Here is an 18,263-nt window from a genome sequence, read left to right as displayed (position 1 = left end):
TTTTTGACAATTCTGTGAAAGATAAAAGGGGGTGGAGGGTCATGGAGATTATCTGGCTTCCATGTAGGAGGGACCAGTTTAGCTTGGCTTTGCAAAATAAATAAATAAATATAATTAATTAATTAATGGAAAAAAGTAGTCACTGCTTACCAAGAATTTAACTTGGGTCAATCTGTGACTCAACCATAAATCCAAGATAATTTATACTATGTGGCCTATAGTTTATAACAAGCTATACTAAATCAACATTTCATTTGAGTCAGATATAGTAAGATATTTGTTACTGTCTAAACATTAATTTTTCACCAAAAATGTTGAGATATCTGTAAATGAAACACTCTGGCTAATAATGAAAAGGTTGAGTTAATTAATGCCAGTTTAGTTATCCAAGCACCTTATTGGCTACTCTCCTTTTATAACTTTGTAGGTAGGTAGTTTTGATGAAACGCCTGTTTTATAAGTGCAATGACTATTATACATTAAGATATATTAACACAAGTGCAAATGTAAATCCCTACCCCTCTATATCACTGATTATCTAGATGAAAAGAACTTACACCTCTAAACCTTTTTTAAGTGATAAATAGAATGGAATTAGATCATTCTAAAAAGTGGTATGGGAAAAACTAGTTCAACATGTGGCAATAAATTAGAACCTACTCAAACCAAAAGTACAAATGAACAAATGATCTATGAACTATATAAGTGATCATTTTTAAGATCTTGGGAAATGGGGATCCCTGGGTGGCACAGCGGTTTGGCGCCTGCCTTTGGCCCAGGGCGCGATCCTGGAGACCCGGGATCGAATCCCACATCGGGCTCCCGGTGCACGGAGCCTGCTTCTCCCTCTGCCTGTCTCTGCCTCTCTCTCTCTGTGACTATCATAAATTAAAAAAAAAAAAAAAAAAAAACTCTTGGGAAATGAAAGGACTTCTAAGCACAAAACCAAAGGCAGAGATCATTATAGAAAAAAAGAGGGCAGCCCTGTTGGTGCAGCAGTTTAGCGCCGCCTGCAGCCCGGGGTGTGATCCTGGAGACCCAGGATCGAGTCCCGCATGGGGCTCCCTGCATGGAGCCTGCTTCTCCCTCTGCCTGTGTCTCTGCCTCTCTCTTCGCTCTCTCTGAATGAATAAATAAATAAATCTTAAAAAAAAAAAAAAAAAAAAAAGAAAAAGAAAAAGACTGCTATGTAGGACTGTAACTTTTTAATAGTATGTACAATGTACAATACCAGAATAGAAATAAGAATGGTCCACCCCACCTTCCCCTGCAACCTTCTATAACGTACAGTCTTTAGAAAAGAGGAAGGATCAAATTCTAGTATGTCAAAAAGTAGTTTTCCTTTAATTTCTTATATTCACACTGACCTCTGAAGCAGCAACTGGCGAAAGTTGCCACTCTGTGGGCTAATTGTCAGATGATGGGACAGGTAATTACAGAGGCGAGCTCCCATGTAAGAGAAATTTGGGATAGATGTGGCCTTTCAAAAAGAAAAAAAAAATTTAGGACACAAATACATTGTTATCAATACAAATACTTAACAACAACATTCCAAAGAAAACCTTTCCACCTCTAGAACTGAACATGCTACACAAATGAGTAAGTCTTAGTTGTTAGGCATAAGGAAATTAAGTCTCCTCCCAACTTTATACCAAGAACAAAGGAAAATGTTTAAGGCAAATTCTCCCCATCATTTACCTGAGATCACTAGAAAGCAAACAGACAGGACCGCTTTATATTAACCAATTTTTGTACAAGACGTGCATGTACCCAATTGGCTAGTGCTAATTATAAATAGGAGTATTTGCCAAATAATTGTTCTGTGGTGTTTTTCAGGGATAGGTTGGCACAGACTTTGGCATCAAAGAGTCCAGAACAAGATTCTCAGGCCTGCACTGAGACCTTGGACATCATTCAACCTCCCCTCTGTTGGATTCCTAAAAGAGGTGATAAATAGTACCTGGTACAAGAGATTAATACTTAAAAGAATACTCCAAACACACCTGGGGTGAAGAAGAAATAAAGATAAGCTATTTCAAAATCTAAGACTGTGAATATACACTACATGAACTTTAATTGCAGTTTTTAAAGAACAGAGAACACAGTTCACTACCTAATATTGGGTAGCACGTTAAAAGGTTAAGAGACCCGACCAAGGTTACAAAGGTAGTAGCTAACCATAAAGTCTAGATATTACAAATGGTCTGTTGCCTCTCTGACCCTATGTTGCGTCTACTTACTAGCTGTGGTAACCTTAGACATGTCACTTAACCCCTGTTAAGATTATGTATAAAATAAAGGGTAAGAGTAATACCTTCAACCATGGAGGATTAAACTAGTTAATTACATGTCAAGTGTTTAGCATTACCTATTATGTAGTAAGTACTTTGTAATTATTAGTCTTTTTATTTCTAATTATTTCCTTGCTTGGAAAAACAGATTGGTTTCTCCTGAGATCATTCATGGATGTGTATCTGTTACCACAGAAGACTTGAAATTCAAAAATCATCTTTTTCCCTGTTATAGGCATTGCTCGTTTTCCTTTAGTTTACTCTTAAAATAAATCACACAAGATTAAAGACAGGAAGTTCTATAAGGCTTGTTATTAAAATTTCATACTTCCCCACTACACTTCAACTTCACTTCCATAGACAACCATTTTTAATTCTTTCAGCTGAAAAGTTTCCATTCTCTGTATTCCCATGCTCTGTGATTTCAGTTTAGACATTATTTCTTACTAGTTTCCCACCATAGACAAGGAATATCCAGCTTTCACCTTGGTTACACCCCCATTCCTCTCCACTATTTCCTAATCTTTCTGCCTACCAATATGGCCATAACCTGATTTGATTAGTTTTGTGTTTCCACTTACAACTGGGCCATGTAATATATAGGTTGCGCCTTGTTTGCACTGGAAACTTTGTTTTCCCCAGACTTAATTTTCTCTTTCTTTACTTACATCTCATTGACCCTTAAACTTATAAGTTCTCCAATTTTCTTAATACCGTCAACCCAGCAACTATGCTCACCTGGCCCTATTCCAGTGAAGCCTGGCTATTGTCTTGGGATCTCCTTCCCACCAACATCTAATCATTTAGCCATTCCTATAAAAGTCTGTTTTCTAGTTTCTAATCTTCATCTGTAGCTCAATTTCTCTTTTTAGTGAAGTACCTCCCTTCAGTAACCTCTCAAGAAGGGTTACAAACTGGCTACTCAGTGCAAAAAGATGTACAGAGTCTAGTTTGTTTTTGAGATTTTCAGGTGATCTTTTTAGTCTCATTCCATCCTTGTAGAATCTCTGAAAGGCTCTAGGACAAAGTAAATCAGGGTGATTTTCAGCTTTCCCCACTGGCTTGGAATTCAATTTTAAGATCTGCCCACCTGCTTTCTAATCTCCAAAAAATGGTACTTTTATCTTCTTTTCTCATCTTGGACCCTATAGGCTTCTGGCTTCTTAAAATCCCATGATTGTAGCAGTATTTGGGAAGGAATCAAAGTTGAACGTGTATATTTAATTTAATATTAGATCTTTTGTTTGTTCCCATGAATAAATTCCCTCAATGAAATTTAAAAACTATTGGTGAATCTGTATTATGGACACAGAATACTGAAAGCCAAATAGGAATACATATATGAAGAACTGGCTTTGAGATAATCACAGATCTGTATTATGGACACAGAATACTGAAAGCCAAATAGGGATACATCTATGAAGAACTGGCTTTGAGATAATCACAGAAATTGTAGTTTGTCATATTACAGCCCTGAGGAACTAGAACCAGGCACAGCCTGTACGAGCTGAAACTGAACAGAAATCAGAAAAGCATGAAGAAGCAGAATTTCTCCACTTTCTTCTCCTATTCCTTTGCAATCAATTTAGAGGCCAAAAGTAGGTATCAGGACAAATGGAACAATTCTCGCCTCCTAAAATCTCAAGCATGTCCAGAAACCCAAGAGTTGGCCAGGTAACATTGAGGGGTCCAATAACTACCCAGAACAAGCTGTCATAGTAGTCAAATGAAACACGTGGTAGGATGAAAATTACTGCCATCATAAATACCCTTCCACATAATCTAAGTTTGAGCTGCTCTTTCAGCAATACCTTCAAGAACACTTTATATTTCTAGTTATTTCCTACTGTTTTTGGTCAAACAGTGCCCTTAAACTTGTCTTCAAAATCCAGTGTTGTTTATTCCGCCCTCCCCCCCGCCCGAAAATAGCATTAAAGTGTCATAGACCAATAAGCTAGGATCAAACCTAAACTTTTTGTGAACAATCTAGACAGACATTAGACTTAACAGAATTAAGATGTAAAACCTTGGAAATTTAAAATAAACATAAGCATAAATAAGACTCCAGACAGTGTTTTGTGGTCTGGTTTTTTGTTTTTTTTTTTTTTCCCCCCTGACTCCTTTATGAGGGAAGAGAATTCTCCCAGGATTTTTTTCTCTCATATTCCAAAAGTGCTATATAACTTGATACCTAGGAGAAAAGAATTGCACTCTTTTTCTATATTTTGTTAACTTTAGATCCTGTAAAAACAGAGGGAGATGGAAAAAAGGTATGATACTTACCTAGCCTTCCTCATAAATGCCCAACACCCCTTCCAACTACCCGTGAAGAGCTTTGAATCTCCAATCTGGCTCGAGTCCTGGCTCTCCATACAACAGATGTGAAAGCTCCCATGAACCATAAAGAGTTAAGGAGCATGGAGGCCAGTGAATGTGAATCTGGCCTCCCTGAAGGAGCCACCACCACCCTTGGGCGTCAAGGGAGCTACTGGATGATCACTTGTCCCATCAGCCAACCTACCTGTTGATAGATGAGTTCTACAAGTTCTTGCAAAGCATCATCTGTTGTAACCCAGCCATTCAGGGTCTCTGCAAACTGTTCAATTTCGGTTTCAAAACTGCCAGGCTGCTCTGTAAGATGATTCAAAAAATCCTGAACATACTCTGGTAGAGTGGGATAATCCTCACAACCATCTTCATAGGAATCCTATATAGATCAAAAGTTTAAAAAGAAAAAAAAAAAGTTTAAAAAGTGTTTTAATCCATGCAACTGGCTAAATAAACCTTATTAAGGCAGTTTTATTTTTATTTTTATATTTTTAAAGATTTTATTTGCCAGAGCAAGAGAGCACAAGCAGGGCAAGCAGCAGAACAAGAGGGAGAAGCAGCCTCCCCCAAAGAGCAGGGAGCCCAATGCAGGGCTCAATCCAGGACTCTGGGATCACTAAGCTGAAGGCAGACCTTTACTGACTGAGCCACCCAGGTGCCCTAAGGCAGCTTTAAGTTGAGAAGTCTCTAGCACAAATGATCCTTTACATGAGAAAATTTGTTTTCCTCAAAAAAAATTAAGCCCAATGAATCATTCTTTGTTAGCCAACAGCCATAGTGTTACATTATAGCAGGACTCCATCTAACTGGGTAGGATATTATCTTCTCATCCTGGCAGATAAACCAGACAACTGAGAAAATTTACACTGATATTTCACTGTAATACCAACATCAAAATTAAGATTTTGACTTATGGATACAGGATCAGAGATTTGCTTCAAAGTGGTAAGGAAGAAGGAGCTAGGGATAACAGAAAAAAGAATGGCCATAGGTAGCAACTGTTGAGGCCATGAGGATTCATTATACCCTTCTTCATACTCTTACAGTTTTTTGATAATTTAAAAATTTATTGGAGGGGTGAAGCTAGTAAGGTTTATCATCTGTTAATCCCCAAGGACAGGAAAATATATATAGTTAAATGACTAGAAAACTTCACAATAATATGCTGTGGCACACTTTGGCTGCCATATCCATGGCAATCTAGCCAGCCTTGATTGTAGTAAGTTTCCAACTCATGTTCTACCACTATTACCTTTGGTAGTTCCCAATCTTTTAATTATTGGCTAGAGGCTGAACAGAGGGAGTACTGCAAAAGATATATCAGATTATCAACTCCTAGACTTGCAATGTCTGGAATACTAACCAAAGCATTCTGAAATTTACTTAACAGCTATGATCTATAGGATTCCCCCCCCCCAATATAATAATTATAATTATATTGCTGATTAAATTTACCCTTTTCCAAAAGGAGTCAAATAAGAAACTACATGAAAGAATTATGACAATATATATAGTTACAACATATGACCATTTTATGAAGGGGCTAATAAGTTCTAAAGCCAGTGACTGCATAAAGAAAAAATAATCACACCCAGTCCAAACTCTCCTTTGGAAAGCTCCATGTTGAAGGTGAACATATAGTCTTAGTAAAACAACTAATAAAGCCAGTTGGTCCTCTACCGTTGGTATTGACCACCATTTTTTCAGCTGACCACAACTTAGAGACCATGTTACATATCTTTAAATTTATCTCCAGATATTAAAGTGATACTACTTAACATGACTGGCAGCATGTGCTATCAGAGGTGCTAAGGAAATAAGACTAACTTTAGGAATAGCAGATTCAGAGGCCCATATTATGCTCACAGTATTTGTGGAGCAGAACAGGTATACAGATAGATGAAATGCTGGAGCTCAAAACTAAATCCAAATTAAATGACTTCACTCTAGGGGTGCCTGGCTGGCTCAGTTGGTAGAGCAAGTGACTCAATCTCAGGGTCATGGGTTTAAGCCCCAAACTACAGAAATTACTTGAAAATAATTCAAAAATGACTCTAAAATAAATTAACATTGATGAAATTCAAACTTATTATGAACATTACAGCTGTATGATGAGGATTAAATAAGTTAATAAGTAAATGCCTCTGGCCCTGCGACCAGCACATAGTAAGGCATTAAGTAAGCAAATTTTTACATTTCTGGGAAAATACTAAAATGTATTCCAAGTGCCATGGCCATGTTCTCTCTCTCTCTCTTTTTTTTTTTTTTTTTTTTTAAGATTTTATTTATTTATTCATGAGAGATACAGAGAGAAAGAGAGGCAGAGACACAGGCAGAGGGAGAAGCAGGCTCCATGTGGAAGCCTGACGCGGGACTCGATCCTGGGTCTCCAGGATCATGCCCTGGGCTGAAGGAGATGCTAAACCTCTGAGCCACCCAGGCTGCCCACGGCCATGTTCTTATACCTAAAGGATTATATCTAAAAGTATCTAAAGAACAGAATGATTAAAAAACCGTACTTCTTGGTATGTAGGAGGATAACCCTACATGGCTAATAGCCATCAGTTGCACATAAAATAGGTGAAAGACACTTAAGAGCTCTGCAAGGCTGTCTCAACTCCAAAAAACTTTGAGGTAAGCATTGCTATTCCCCTTGCACAAACTAAGAAATGAGCACAGAGAAGTCACTTTGGTTACTCATTCAAAACCATCTGTTGAGTGCCTATTAAGTACCAAATACTGTTCTAGGTACTGGGGGTACAGTCTTGGCATGAATAAAGGAGACAAAGTCTTCCTCCAGTGTAGCTTATCATCCATCACAGAAGACATCATTTAGAAGTTAGGATATACTACGAAAAAAAAAAAAAGGGGGGGGGGCGCTAAACTAATGCAACACGATATGTTAACTTCAGAATTCTTATTGTTTTCTGGTTGTCTTTTTTTTTTTTTTTTTTATTCCAGTACCGTTAATGTCTGAGACAGAAAGAAAACAAAAAAAAAAAACCCAGCCATACAAATATCTGAGGAGAGATAGTCTATGTAGTAGGTTCAGTCAGTATGTAGGCCCCAAAAAGAAGAGCTTACCTGACACCTTTGAGAAGGAAAAACCAGAAGGAGAAACTGAGGATGGGGCAATAGCTAACAAGATCAAGGAGCCAGACGGGGAAATGGTAAGGTAGGGTCTTGGGGACTATAGGGAGATTGGCTTGAAAGCCAGTGGAAAAACCATCAGGCAAAGGCACAGCAGGTAGGGTCTGAACAAGGAAGGACCGTGTACCAACTTAATTTGTGCACTCACACAGAAGAAGTGAGCACAGAACCCTGCACTTCTAACCTCTATGCTATACTCCTAAGTGACAAAGGATCATAACCCAACCTTGACATAGGTACAAGAATATTCAGTGCCAAAAATCCATCTATCAACAAAGAATGGGTTAAATATACTACCTCATACCCATGTAATGCATCATATAGCCACCTAAGAAGATATATTTACATCAATACAGAAATCACCAATATGTTAAAAGAACATAGAATCATATTTTAGTACAGTTTAATTTTAAGAGATTTAGAGACAACAAAAATCTCTGGAAAGACAGACAAGGAACAGTAGTTAGCTGTGGAGTAAATAAATGCTCATTATGAATATTGACCGTTTTTTAATAAAATTGTAAAGCCAGTTTAGCATTATAAATGCATACATTACATACACTTCAATATTAGCCACGTAATGTAAGTTTTAAAAACCAGTTTTTGATATCTAGAGTATTACAGGCTTATAGTATCCTATTAATGGTAAAGAGGAAGGAACACTACAGGTTGCAGCTGAAGGTATTAATTTTGATTTCTATCGAATGTCATTCACCATGGCAAAAATAGGTTGGAATACTGATTTCCAATCTTCTCAATAAAATTAACACTCTTAAGGGGATCCCTGGGTGGCTCAGAGGTTTGGCGCCTGCCTTTGGCCCAGGGCACGATCCTGGAGTCCCAGGATTGAGTCCCACGTCGGGCTCCAGGCATAGAGCCTGCTTCTCCCTCCTCCTGTGTCTCTGCCCCCTGCCCCTCTATCATGAATAAATAAATAAATAACTCTTTAAAAAAAAAAATTAACACTCTTAAGAAAATTTGAAGTCTTGGGGGCACCTGGGTGGCTCAGCTGGTTAAGCATTACTCTTTGATTTTGGCTCCGGTCATGATCTCAGGGTTATGAGACAGAGCTCCATGTTGGAATCTACCCAAGATTCTCTTTCTCCTTCTCTCCCTCCTCTGGACCACCCCCTGCGCCCCGCCCCCCCCCCCACGTGCACATGCACACATGCACTCACTAAAATAAATGTAAGAAAAAAAAATTAAAGTCTGAAAGTAAAAAAGGAAAGTAGAACTGCTCTGATTATAAGCATTACAGGGGATTAATCAAGGAGGTGCGTAGCTGGCTCAGTAGGTACAGCAGGTAACTGGATCTCAGGGTTCTGAGTTCAAGCCCCATGTTGGGTGTAGAGATTGCCAAAAATAAACTACTACAGGGGACTGATCAGAGCCTGTTGTTTCCAGCAAAAAAGGAAGCACAGCATATTGTGGACAGATGAACATGTTTGCATTATTTCTCTAGTACAGATTTTTTTAAAGTACAAATTTCATCAGTCTTCAAAGTTGAGTTTGATGGCTCGCAAGCTGAGGAATATTTAAAATTTTAGGTATTTTTCTTCAAAATTCTGACAGGACATTAAGAGGGGCATCAATTAGAAAATGCACTTTTTCAAAGAAGATTCTCAATGTATTGCTAGAGATAAAACCCTAATCCAAAGCAGCAGGAAAAAAGGAAACTGATCAGACAATTAAATGGTGGAATAGTCAAGACTACTTTAGTTAACTGGATTGAAGGTGCAAGGGTGTGAAAGAAATGGGAGTTGATATACCATTTTTAGCCCAAACAGCTCCTTAGAATAAAATAAGAGGTTTGCAGAAAATAAATTCTTTTTTATACTTCAGTTTCAACGTGAGATCCTCATGAATAAGTCGAAACAAATGGAAACACAAGCCAGGAGTTCAGAGGAAGAATTAAATTTCAGATATCAGCAGATAGGTAGGCAACGGTCAAATTCTAGGCAATTGGTAGGATCACTAAGGTAATAAAATGGAAAAAAGAGAAACCTTAGGACGACAGTCTCAGGGAAGAAGGAATGATCTACAAGTTGGAAGGATGAGGTAATGCCACAATCCCCAAAGGAACAAGTAAAGAGGTGCTCATAGAAGCAAACGCTACAGAATAATTTTACATGGTGAAATCAGAAAGAACAATGGTTGCAGTCCTGGGAGTGAAAAACTATGCACAGAGAGGAAAATTAAGAGGAGTATCTTAAATATTCAGTTCTTATAAAAATAAGAGAAACTGCTAAAAGGCTGAAAAAGTTCCCCTGGTCCCTAGCACAGGACCTGACACACTGGGACTTGTTAAATTGTAGAGATCATACTGTCGTTAAAATCTACTAGGATGACAGTTAAAAGGACAATAGATTTTCAGACCCAAAGAGCACCAGTAAAGGCCACAAAAATAGTATTTCAATTAGGGGGGGGTGGAATCAGCCAGCAGAGGTCTGAACAGTGAGAAGTAAAATACTACTAACAGAATACATGCTGGAGAACATCACTATTGAAAGGTGAAGACAAACAGGCAGTAACTTCAGGGGAATGTTCTTGGGAAAAAGCTGGGACTCTGTGTGTCGGGGGGATTTCTGCCTCTTAATAAATGCTTTATGAAATCCTCTGTAGAATTTTTGGTTCTTGTAAGTGAGCTGTGATTAAATATTCACGATGTAATGGTTTATCAGAGAAGCAACAGCCAGGAGTAGTAGATACAGCAACAACTTGCTATGAAGGCACTGGAAGCAAATTCTAGCAGTGGGATTAAAGGAAGGACTCCAAGATAAGAGGGTTCAGAATTCTGAAAGGGTTAAGAAAGCACAACAAAAGACTATCATAAAGGCTTTTTAGAAAAAAAGCATGAACTCTGGGGGCGCCTGGGTGGTGCAGTCGATTAAGCAGCCAGCTCTTGGTTTCAGCTCGGGTCCTGAGCTCTAGGTGGGGGGACTGAGCCCTGTGTTGGGCTCTGTGCTCAGTGAAGAGTCAGCTTGGGATTTTCTCCTTCTGCCTCTCTACCCTGCACTCACTCTCACACTCTTAAATAAATCCTTGGCGGGGGCTGTAGGGAAGCAAAGCATGAACTCTTGAGAACAGACCCAGCTCAAAAACACCCAGATTTTTCTCACGTATAAAAGCAGACCTATGGCATTTTTGTCCATTTTGTTCACTGCTGTATCCCGTGCTGACTCACGATAAATATCCAACTATCTGTTGAACGAGTGAGTGGATACAGCAAACTTTGGATTCTGGCTACTATACAGAAGAAAAGTTTCCCTCGCAACAAGACCTACTCCTAAGAGTCAAGGAACAAGCAAGGATGCTGCTATTCTGGGACCAGACAGAAAAATGCTTACCACTGACAAGGTAAAGGGTAAACGAGTAGACTAGAGAATGCACTAGAGCAGGGGTAGCAAGCTTGAAGGATTACAGAATCAAGGTGGATTACAAACAGATGAGGCAAGCCAGTGAGCAATTAGAGTTCACGCGTTCCATCTAAAGGGGTTGCCTCTACTCAGCTTCAACCATTTTTGCTCCATCAAAGTAACAGTCTGGGGTGCCTAGGTGGCTCAGTAGATTAAGCATCTGACTCGATCTCAACTCAGGTCATGATCTCAGGGTCGCGAGATCCAGGAGCATTGCCTTGGGCTCCATGCTCAGCTCAGGGTCAGCTTGAGATGCGCTCTCCTTCTTCCTGGGCCCCCAACCCCAGCTGGGGCTCCCGTTCTAAGTAACAGTCTGGTACAACCACATATTAGGATTTCAAGAGAAACCAGAAAATTCAGATTTGTAACATCTAGTTTAAGTGTTGGTAGCTTATTAAAAAACACTCCTTTGCCCCCCAAAAATCAAACCACCAGGGCCAAAGAAGACACACCTGCAGGCCACACACGAGCCATGGGCTTCCAGTTTGCAATCTGTTCTGGCAGAATGAATGCAGAAGCGGCTGATCTAATAGAGGATATCCAGGAATGCCTAACAGGGGACAGTGACTCTAAGTTAGGGAACATGGCTCAATTCACTGCTCTGCAGCCCAGGAGTCACTTGAACTATGCAGAACTATGTAAATTAGTTGGTACAGAACTCTGAAAAAAACTGTATCCCTATCATAAAATGGCCCAAATGAATAGGGAGACAAACAGAAAAGTTTTATGGCTGTTTGAAAGTAAGTACTCTTTAATAGTTCATTCAACTACTCGCAGCTCTCTAAGCATTCCTTTCCTGAGCCAAATACAACTTTCTGGCAAAAACCCAAGCTGTTCTCACTTCTACTTTACATGACTGACAACCCCTTTCACCCCAAGTCAACTGCTCTTCCTGAATGCCCATACTTTCCCCCTTCCCAGCCCCAAAGCTTTTTCCTACAGCAGTCTAAGATGCACGGAGTTTCTGAAACATGGAATACAGACTTCCTGTACCTTTTCTATCGCTGAAATAAATAAATAAAGCATTGCCCCCCAGCCCCAAGAAGAAACAAAACAGGTGTACCACTGTATAGGTAAATACAAACTAAAACTAGAAGTAAATACCACACACCCAGAATAGCTAAACTTAACAGAAAATTCCAAATGCTGACAGGGAAGCAGAGCAATTAGAAAATACAGAGTGTACACTGGAATAGTCTCTTTGGAAAACTATCTGGCAGTCTCTGGTAGCCAACTTTATTAAAGCTGGCTGGTTCAGCTGGTAGAGCATAACAATCTTGGGGTTGACTTTAGGCTCATATTAGGTATAGGGGAGGAGTTGGCTACCCCTTGTCCGCATAATTCTACTCCTAGGTATGTACCCAACAGAAAAAAGGGCATATATCCACCAAGACATGGAAAGACTTGCAGCCCAATTCAAAATAGCCCCAAAATGGACACTACTCAAATGTTTATTAAGAGACAAAAAAGGAAAAAAAAAAAAGACAAATAGGACTGTGATATATCCACACAATGGAATGCTAGAATAAGTCACCTTAACTATGAGCTACATCGATTTAGATGCTGAAAAACAGTGAGACACAAAAATATTACTCTATGACTCCATTTATACAAACTTTGAAAATATGCAAAACGTCTTAAGCCAAAATAGTAATTAACATAGGAGAATAGTAATGACAGAAGAAATTCTAGAAAGGTTGATAATGTTCCTTTTCTTGATATGGATGCTGGTTGCTTTAGCGTTCACTTTGTAAAACTTAGCTAACCTTTATGTACACTATTCTGTGTTAAATGTCAACAAAACTAGGATTTTAGAAAAGACTTCTGCTAAAGTATTTCTTTAACCCTCTAATGGTTCGTGCGCCACGTATCTGCAATTAATTGCTATGCGTTTACCCAGCACGTATTCCTTTCTATATATCCCAGCTGTGCTTTGTGTTTTCTCCCACTTAAGTGTCATCAGTTTTTTAAGTTCTTACATTATTGACAAAGGTGAATCTGAAGGTTTAAAAGTTCTTCTGACCTGTGTAAACATTTTATCAAAACCCCTTGCGTAAAAAAAAGAAAAAAAAAACAAAAAACAAAAAACAAACCCTTGCGTTTCTTCATAATAGAACCAGGAACACTTCTGTTTTAACAGAGCCCAGGTGTGTAACATTCAAAAGCCTTCCTCAAATTAGCTGCAGCAAAACGATGGTTTAATAGACCCTAAAACTACTGATGCATGTTCAGCTATCCCGGTGAAATCAAATTTAAAATCCGCTTTGCCAGGCCACTCTTCTATAGACTGTCCATGAAGTCTGAACACAAGTTTTAGTTTTGTATATCGATAGCGCCCTTCACTATATCCTGTATTAGCGCAGAAATACTCAACAGGTACTGGAAATACAGCAGTGAAAGGAGTCAAGATCTACTGTCCATTTGGATTCTGATGTTTAGAACATCATAACCACAAAATCTATTCCTGGGTCAGTTTTGTTTCCTCATCAGTGCAACGAAGAAAATGTTTTTATGTGTAGCAGAAAGCACCCGCGAGCTGATTAATGAAATAGAGTCATAACCACATTATTCCGGTGGTATTGATTCACGATTGCAGAAAGAAGGTCTACTTACTGTATAATTAGAAGAGTAACCTGATGGATAAAATTCAGGAGCGTTCGCAGACAGCTTAGACATCAATACAGGAGCTACAACCACCTGGGGTTTGGCCATTGCCGACTCCGAGTTCTGCGGCGGGATATTATCCTGTGAACTAGGCGGAGCTCTCTGGGGCCTCGTTGGTTCTGAGAAAGGAGAAACGAGGGGTTAGATGCATTCCGTCCTTTGTACACCAACTTACTATCTGCGGAAGAACCAAAGGAGAAGGGCTGGTTTTTTTAAGAGTCCAACGAGCACCGTCACGAATCTTAAGGTGAAAGCCAGGAGAAAGAGCCAGGAGAGCCTGCCGGGAGGAACAATAGGACTGGCTCTAGCTCCTTTACGGTCATACCTGCCTCCTAAATGAATTAATGCTCGAGGGTTCCTCCTGTCCTTTTTTCCTCTTTTGTGAAGGAGTCGGTTAAAAAAGAGGCGGTTGCTCGCCTAAGGTCTCCCTTCCCAGGGCCGGGGGGGGGGGGCGGATTTTCACTTCCTCCCCGGACGGCCCAACTCCGCGGCGGCGCAGGGGCCCCTCCCCCTCCCCAGCCGGGGCGCACAAAGGATTCCTGCAGCCGCCGTCTGGAGCCCGCTGCGGGCCCGCCCCCCGCAACGCCCGGGCCCCTCGGGGGATGCTTGCGGGGGACGCGGGGGCGGGGGCGGCGCGGCGGCCTCGGCGCGCGCGGGGCCGTGGGGGAGCGTCGGCCCGGGAGGCCGGGGTCCCCGAGAGCGGCTCCGTACCTGGGAGCGCCCCGGGCCGGGGAGGCCTCTGGGGGCCGGCGGGGACCTCGCACTGGGCCCCGGGCGGCGGGGCCGTCCTGGGCTGGCGCAGCGGCGGCGGCTGCAGGAAGCCCGGGGCTTTGGGCTGCGGCGGCGGCCGCTCCGCAGGCCCCGCTCCGTTCGGGAAACCGCCGCCCTCGGGCCCGCCCCCTCCGCGGCCCAGGCCCCGGCTCCGGCCCCGACCAGCACCTGGGGCCCGATCGAAACCGTCCGACATGCTCCTCCGCCGCCGCCGCCGGGGGCCGCTGCCGCTGCGCTCGGGAGGGACGCGGGGGGAGGCGCCGCGCTCACTCGGGCCTCATGGAGGAGGAGGGCGGCGGGCCGCGCTCGGCTGGCTCCTCGGCGCTGCGGGCGGAGCGCACGGCAGCCGCAGCCCCCGCCGAACCCGCCGCTCCAGAGCGCCCGCCCCCCGCGGCTGCCCGCCGCTCGCCGATTCTCCCCAAAACCCGGCTCCCCCGCCTCCGGCGCGGCGGCGGGGGCGGCGGCGGGTCACAGCGGCCCCCCGCGGCCCGGAGGCCCCGGGCGCGCCCGCCGCGGCCCAGCAGGCCCGCCCGGAGAACGTGGCGCGGGCGGCCGACGGCGCTGGCCGCCGCGGGGGCCGCGCGGGGGCGGAGAGGGGCCCTTACCCGGCCGGGCCCGCCCAGCGCGCTGGCTCTCCGGAGACGAGTACGCGGCCGGCGGTTGAGCCCGGAAAATAAAAATACGGGGGGAGGGGGCGTGGAGGCAGCGCCGGGGGTCGCGGACGCGCACCTCCGTGGGCGCGCAGGTGTGCTCGGTGACCCGGCGCCGGCCGAGGCCTGGGCGGGCTCGGGGCGGGCTCGGGGCAGGCTCCGGGCAGGCTCCGCGCAGGCTCCGCGCAGGCTCCGCCAGCGGCCTCGTTGGCCGCGGCCGGGGAAGGAGGGACGCGGGCACTGATGCGCCCCCGCCCCGGGCCCCGGGCCCGCAGCTCGCAGCAGGTATTATTCGCCCGGAGAGGTCCTACCTACCGGCGCCCGGGCTCCAGTCTTCTCCCTTTTCTCTTCCCGTCCAGGAGTGCCCGGAAAATGCACTGCCTCTCAATGAAATTACCCCCCTTTTTCGTCGTCTACTAGTCCTGTCCAATAAAAAATAATAGTGCGAGCCCAAATGCAAGCTACTTACGTAATTACAAATCTTCTAGAAGCCACATTAACGAGTTAAAAAAGAAACAGGTGAGATTGTTTTTCATGATCTATTTTACTTACCCCCAACGGTATCATTTCAACATACAACTAATACGGAAATATTAATGCGACGTCCTCCCCTTTTTGGGTACTAATCAAAATCCACTGTGTGTTTCACGCTTTGAGCATGTCTCGGAGTTAGGCACATTTCGAGTGCTCAGTAGGTACACGTGCTTGGCTAGTGGCTACCGCATTGGGCAACAAAGTTCTAGATGTTACGTGTAAATTACTGTGTTTTTGTTTTTTGGTCAGGACTGAAGGTGATAAAGCCAAATGAAGGATGAATATAAGTAATGAAAAGAAAAGAATCCCTATATTTACGATTATATTGAAACATCCTCATAAACTTCGACTGTGACCCTTTGAACCTGACTTCATGTTTTCTAGTCTCCTCATCTTGAGAATCATTCCAATTAGGATCAAAACTCTCGTTAGCCATTTTCTTTGTCCCAATAAACATTAACATTTCTACCTCAATGAGTGAGAAAGGTGGCTTTACTGACGGCAATCATGAATAAATGGTTAGTGCTGTTGATTACTGGCCAAAAGAATGAAATCAGGGCAGGAAGCCAACAAAAAGTATGGTTCCTTGGTGTAGAGAAAGAATGTCGGGTTCAAAGTGAGCCAGAGTTTGGTTTAGATCCTGGCCTTGACCCATAATGCCTTTGTGATCCTGGGTAAGCTAGGGATTTAGCTTCTCTGAGCCTCATTTTCCTCATCTTTCAAATTCTATGTTGTAGCACTGAGCCATATGTTACAAAGACAAGATTACATTGTAAAAACTGGATGAGGATAAAATCCCATTCTTTTATGTAGTGGTCAGTCACTTCTTCCCCAGGACTGTTCAATCGGAAACATAAATTGTATACTCAGAAACAGTGAGAGTGAGTTATCCTGATGTTCCACTGAAGTAGACACCCTGACACTGTCCCAGGCTTTTGTTTGCATTCATCTTCTTTTTGTTCTCCTTAGAACTTTGATGATGGCTAGCACTTTGTTTTTATGCCTGAGACATTCTTATTTGAGAATAAATCTACTCTGCATCTATGGTGACATCGGGGTATCTTTATAGCTTCCTTTTATTAGATAAGGTGGTTAATTGAGATATTATCCTTTGCCTTCTCCCAATTTACTGTTACGTAACTTTAGGCCCTATTCTTATCAGATGTGGAAGGTGGCCTTGAGAGATAATATGAATGGATTTAGCTTTGTTATAACAACACTATAATATGTAGTATGTGCCAGCCACTGTTTCAAGAGCTTTACTTCTGTCTTTTTATTTAGTCCTCACATCCTAGGAGATAGGCATTCAGTTAGCCCCATTTTTACAGAAAAGGGCCAAGATATTGCAAGGCCTATATCCACCTGGGGACTGTTATAGGGCTAAGTGGCAGGTGCGTAGGTATTGCAAAATGCCAAGATGGCAGGGGCACCTGTCTGGCTCAGTAGAACATGCAACTCCTTTTATACATATATAAAATCTGTGTATATATATATATGTATATATGGAGAGGGAGAGAGAGAGAGAAAGGCAGAGAGGAGGAGGAGAGGGAGAGAAAAAATCTTAAGCAGGCTTGAGCCACCTAGGCGCCTCAGTAGAGCGTGCAACTCTTGATCTTGGGCTTGTAAATTCAAGCCCCACATTGGGGACAGAGATTACTTTAAAAATGCCAGAAGGTCAGTCACACACCAACATGAGTACCATATAGGACTCTGGAAAGAACTATCCAAAAAGCTGTTTCTCTACATTTACACGTTTCTTATTGATTTATGAGGGTAGGGATAAACTTGGGTCATTGGAAAATGTCTTATAATATGCAAAAAGGACTTGCTGTAAACCATGGAAAGGATTTGTTTCCTTAAACTGGGTTTGAAAGGTGTTTTCCAGGAAGACTTCTCCAAGCTGTCTAATCTTCGATGCCTCCCTTATGATAGTTATATCTTGGAAAAACTGTGTCTTGGCATTTAGTATGCTGGATTGTTAATATTTGTTCTATCCTCTATCCTCTTCGTTAAGCTATTTCTGAAGTCAGAGGACACCCTTTTTTTAAAATTTTTATTTATTTATGATAGTCACAGAGAGAGAGAGAGAGAGAGGCAGAGACACAGGCAGAGGGAGAAGCAGGCTCCATGCACCGGGAGCCCGACGTGGGATTCGATCCCGGGTCTCCAGGATTGCACCCTGGGCCAAAGGCAGGCGCCAAACCGCTGTGCCACCCAGGGATCCCAGAGGACACCTTTTTTTAAAGTAAGCTGTACATCCATTGTGGGTCTTAAACTTACATCCCCATGATCAAGAGTTGAATGCTCTACCAACTGATCCAGTCAGGTACTCCACCCGCAGGGCCCTTTTTCATTTCTACAGCCTTAGATCTTAGCCGAGTACTTGGTACCTAATAGGCTTTTAACAGTGATAGGAATCACCTGCAATACAGCTTTTTATTGGGTCACCAGAATAGTGA

General features: G+C 42.6%; 1 protein-coding gene across 7 annotated transcripts in view; it reads right to left on the bottom strand.

Moving 5' to 3' along the window:
* Positions 1 to 15,721, bottom strand: part of PAIP1 (poly(A) binding protein interacting protein 1) — a 29,746-nt gene extending 14,025 nt beyond the window's left edge. Inside the window, exons 1-4 of one of the 7 annotated variants that reach the window (XR_013378556.1) lie at positions 14,789 to 14,986; positions 13,799 to 13,968; positions 4,813 to 4,998; positions 1,368 to 1,480 (exon numbers count right to left, since the gene is read on the bottom strand). Coding sequence is in view for 6 of the 7 variants with exons in the window: in XM_077896039.1 (XP_077752165.1) it covers positions 1,368 to 1,480; positions 4,813 to 4,998; positions 13,799 to 13,968; positions 14,561 to 14,816 (725 nt within the window). In the remaining variant the exon portion in view is untranslated. Of the gene's footprint in view, positions 1 to 1,367; positions 1,481 to 4,812; positions 4,999 to 13,798; positions 13,969 to 14,174; positions 14,332 to 14,560; positions 14,988 to 15,225; positions 15,394 to 15,585 lie in introns of those variants that run through there. The other 6 variants (XM_077896043.1, XM_077896042.1, XM_077896040.1 and 3 more) reach the window with 6 other exon arrangements.
* Between the last annotated feature and the right edge of the window lie 2,542 nt (positions 15,722 to 18,263).

The sequence above is a fragment of the Canis aureus genome, chromosome 4 (genome assembly GCF_053574225.1).
Source record: "Canis aureus isolate CA01 chromosome 4, VMU_Caureus_v.1.0, whole genome shotgun sequence".
Taxonomy (NCBI): domain Eukaryota; kingdom Metazoa; phylum Chordata; class Mammalia; order Carnivora; family Canidae; genus Canis; species Canis aureus.
Note: the sequence above shows the minus strand (reverse complement) of the source record. Positions and strands in the feature narration are given on the sequence as shown.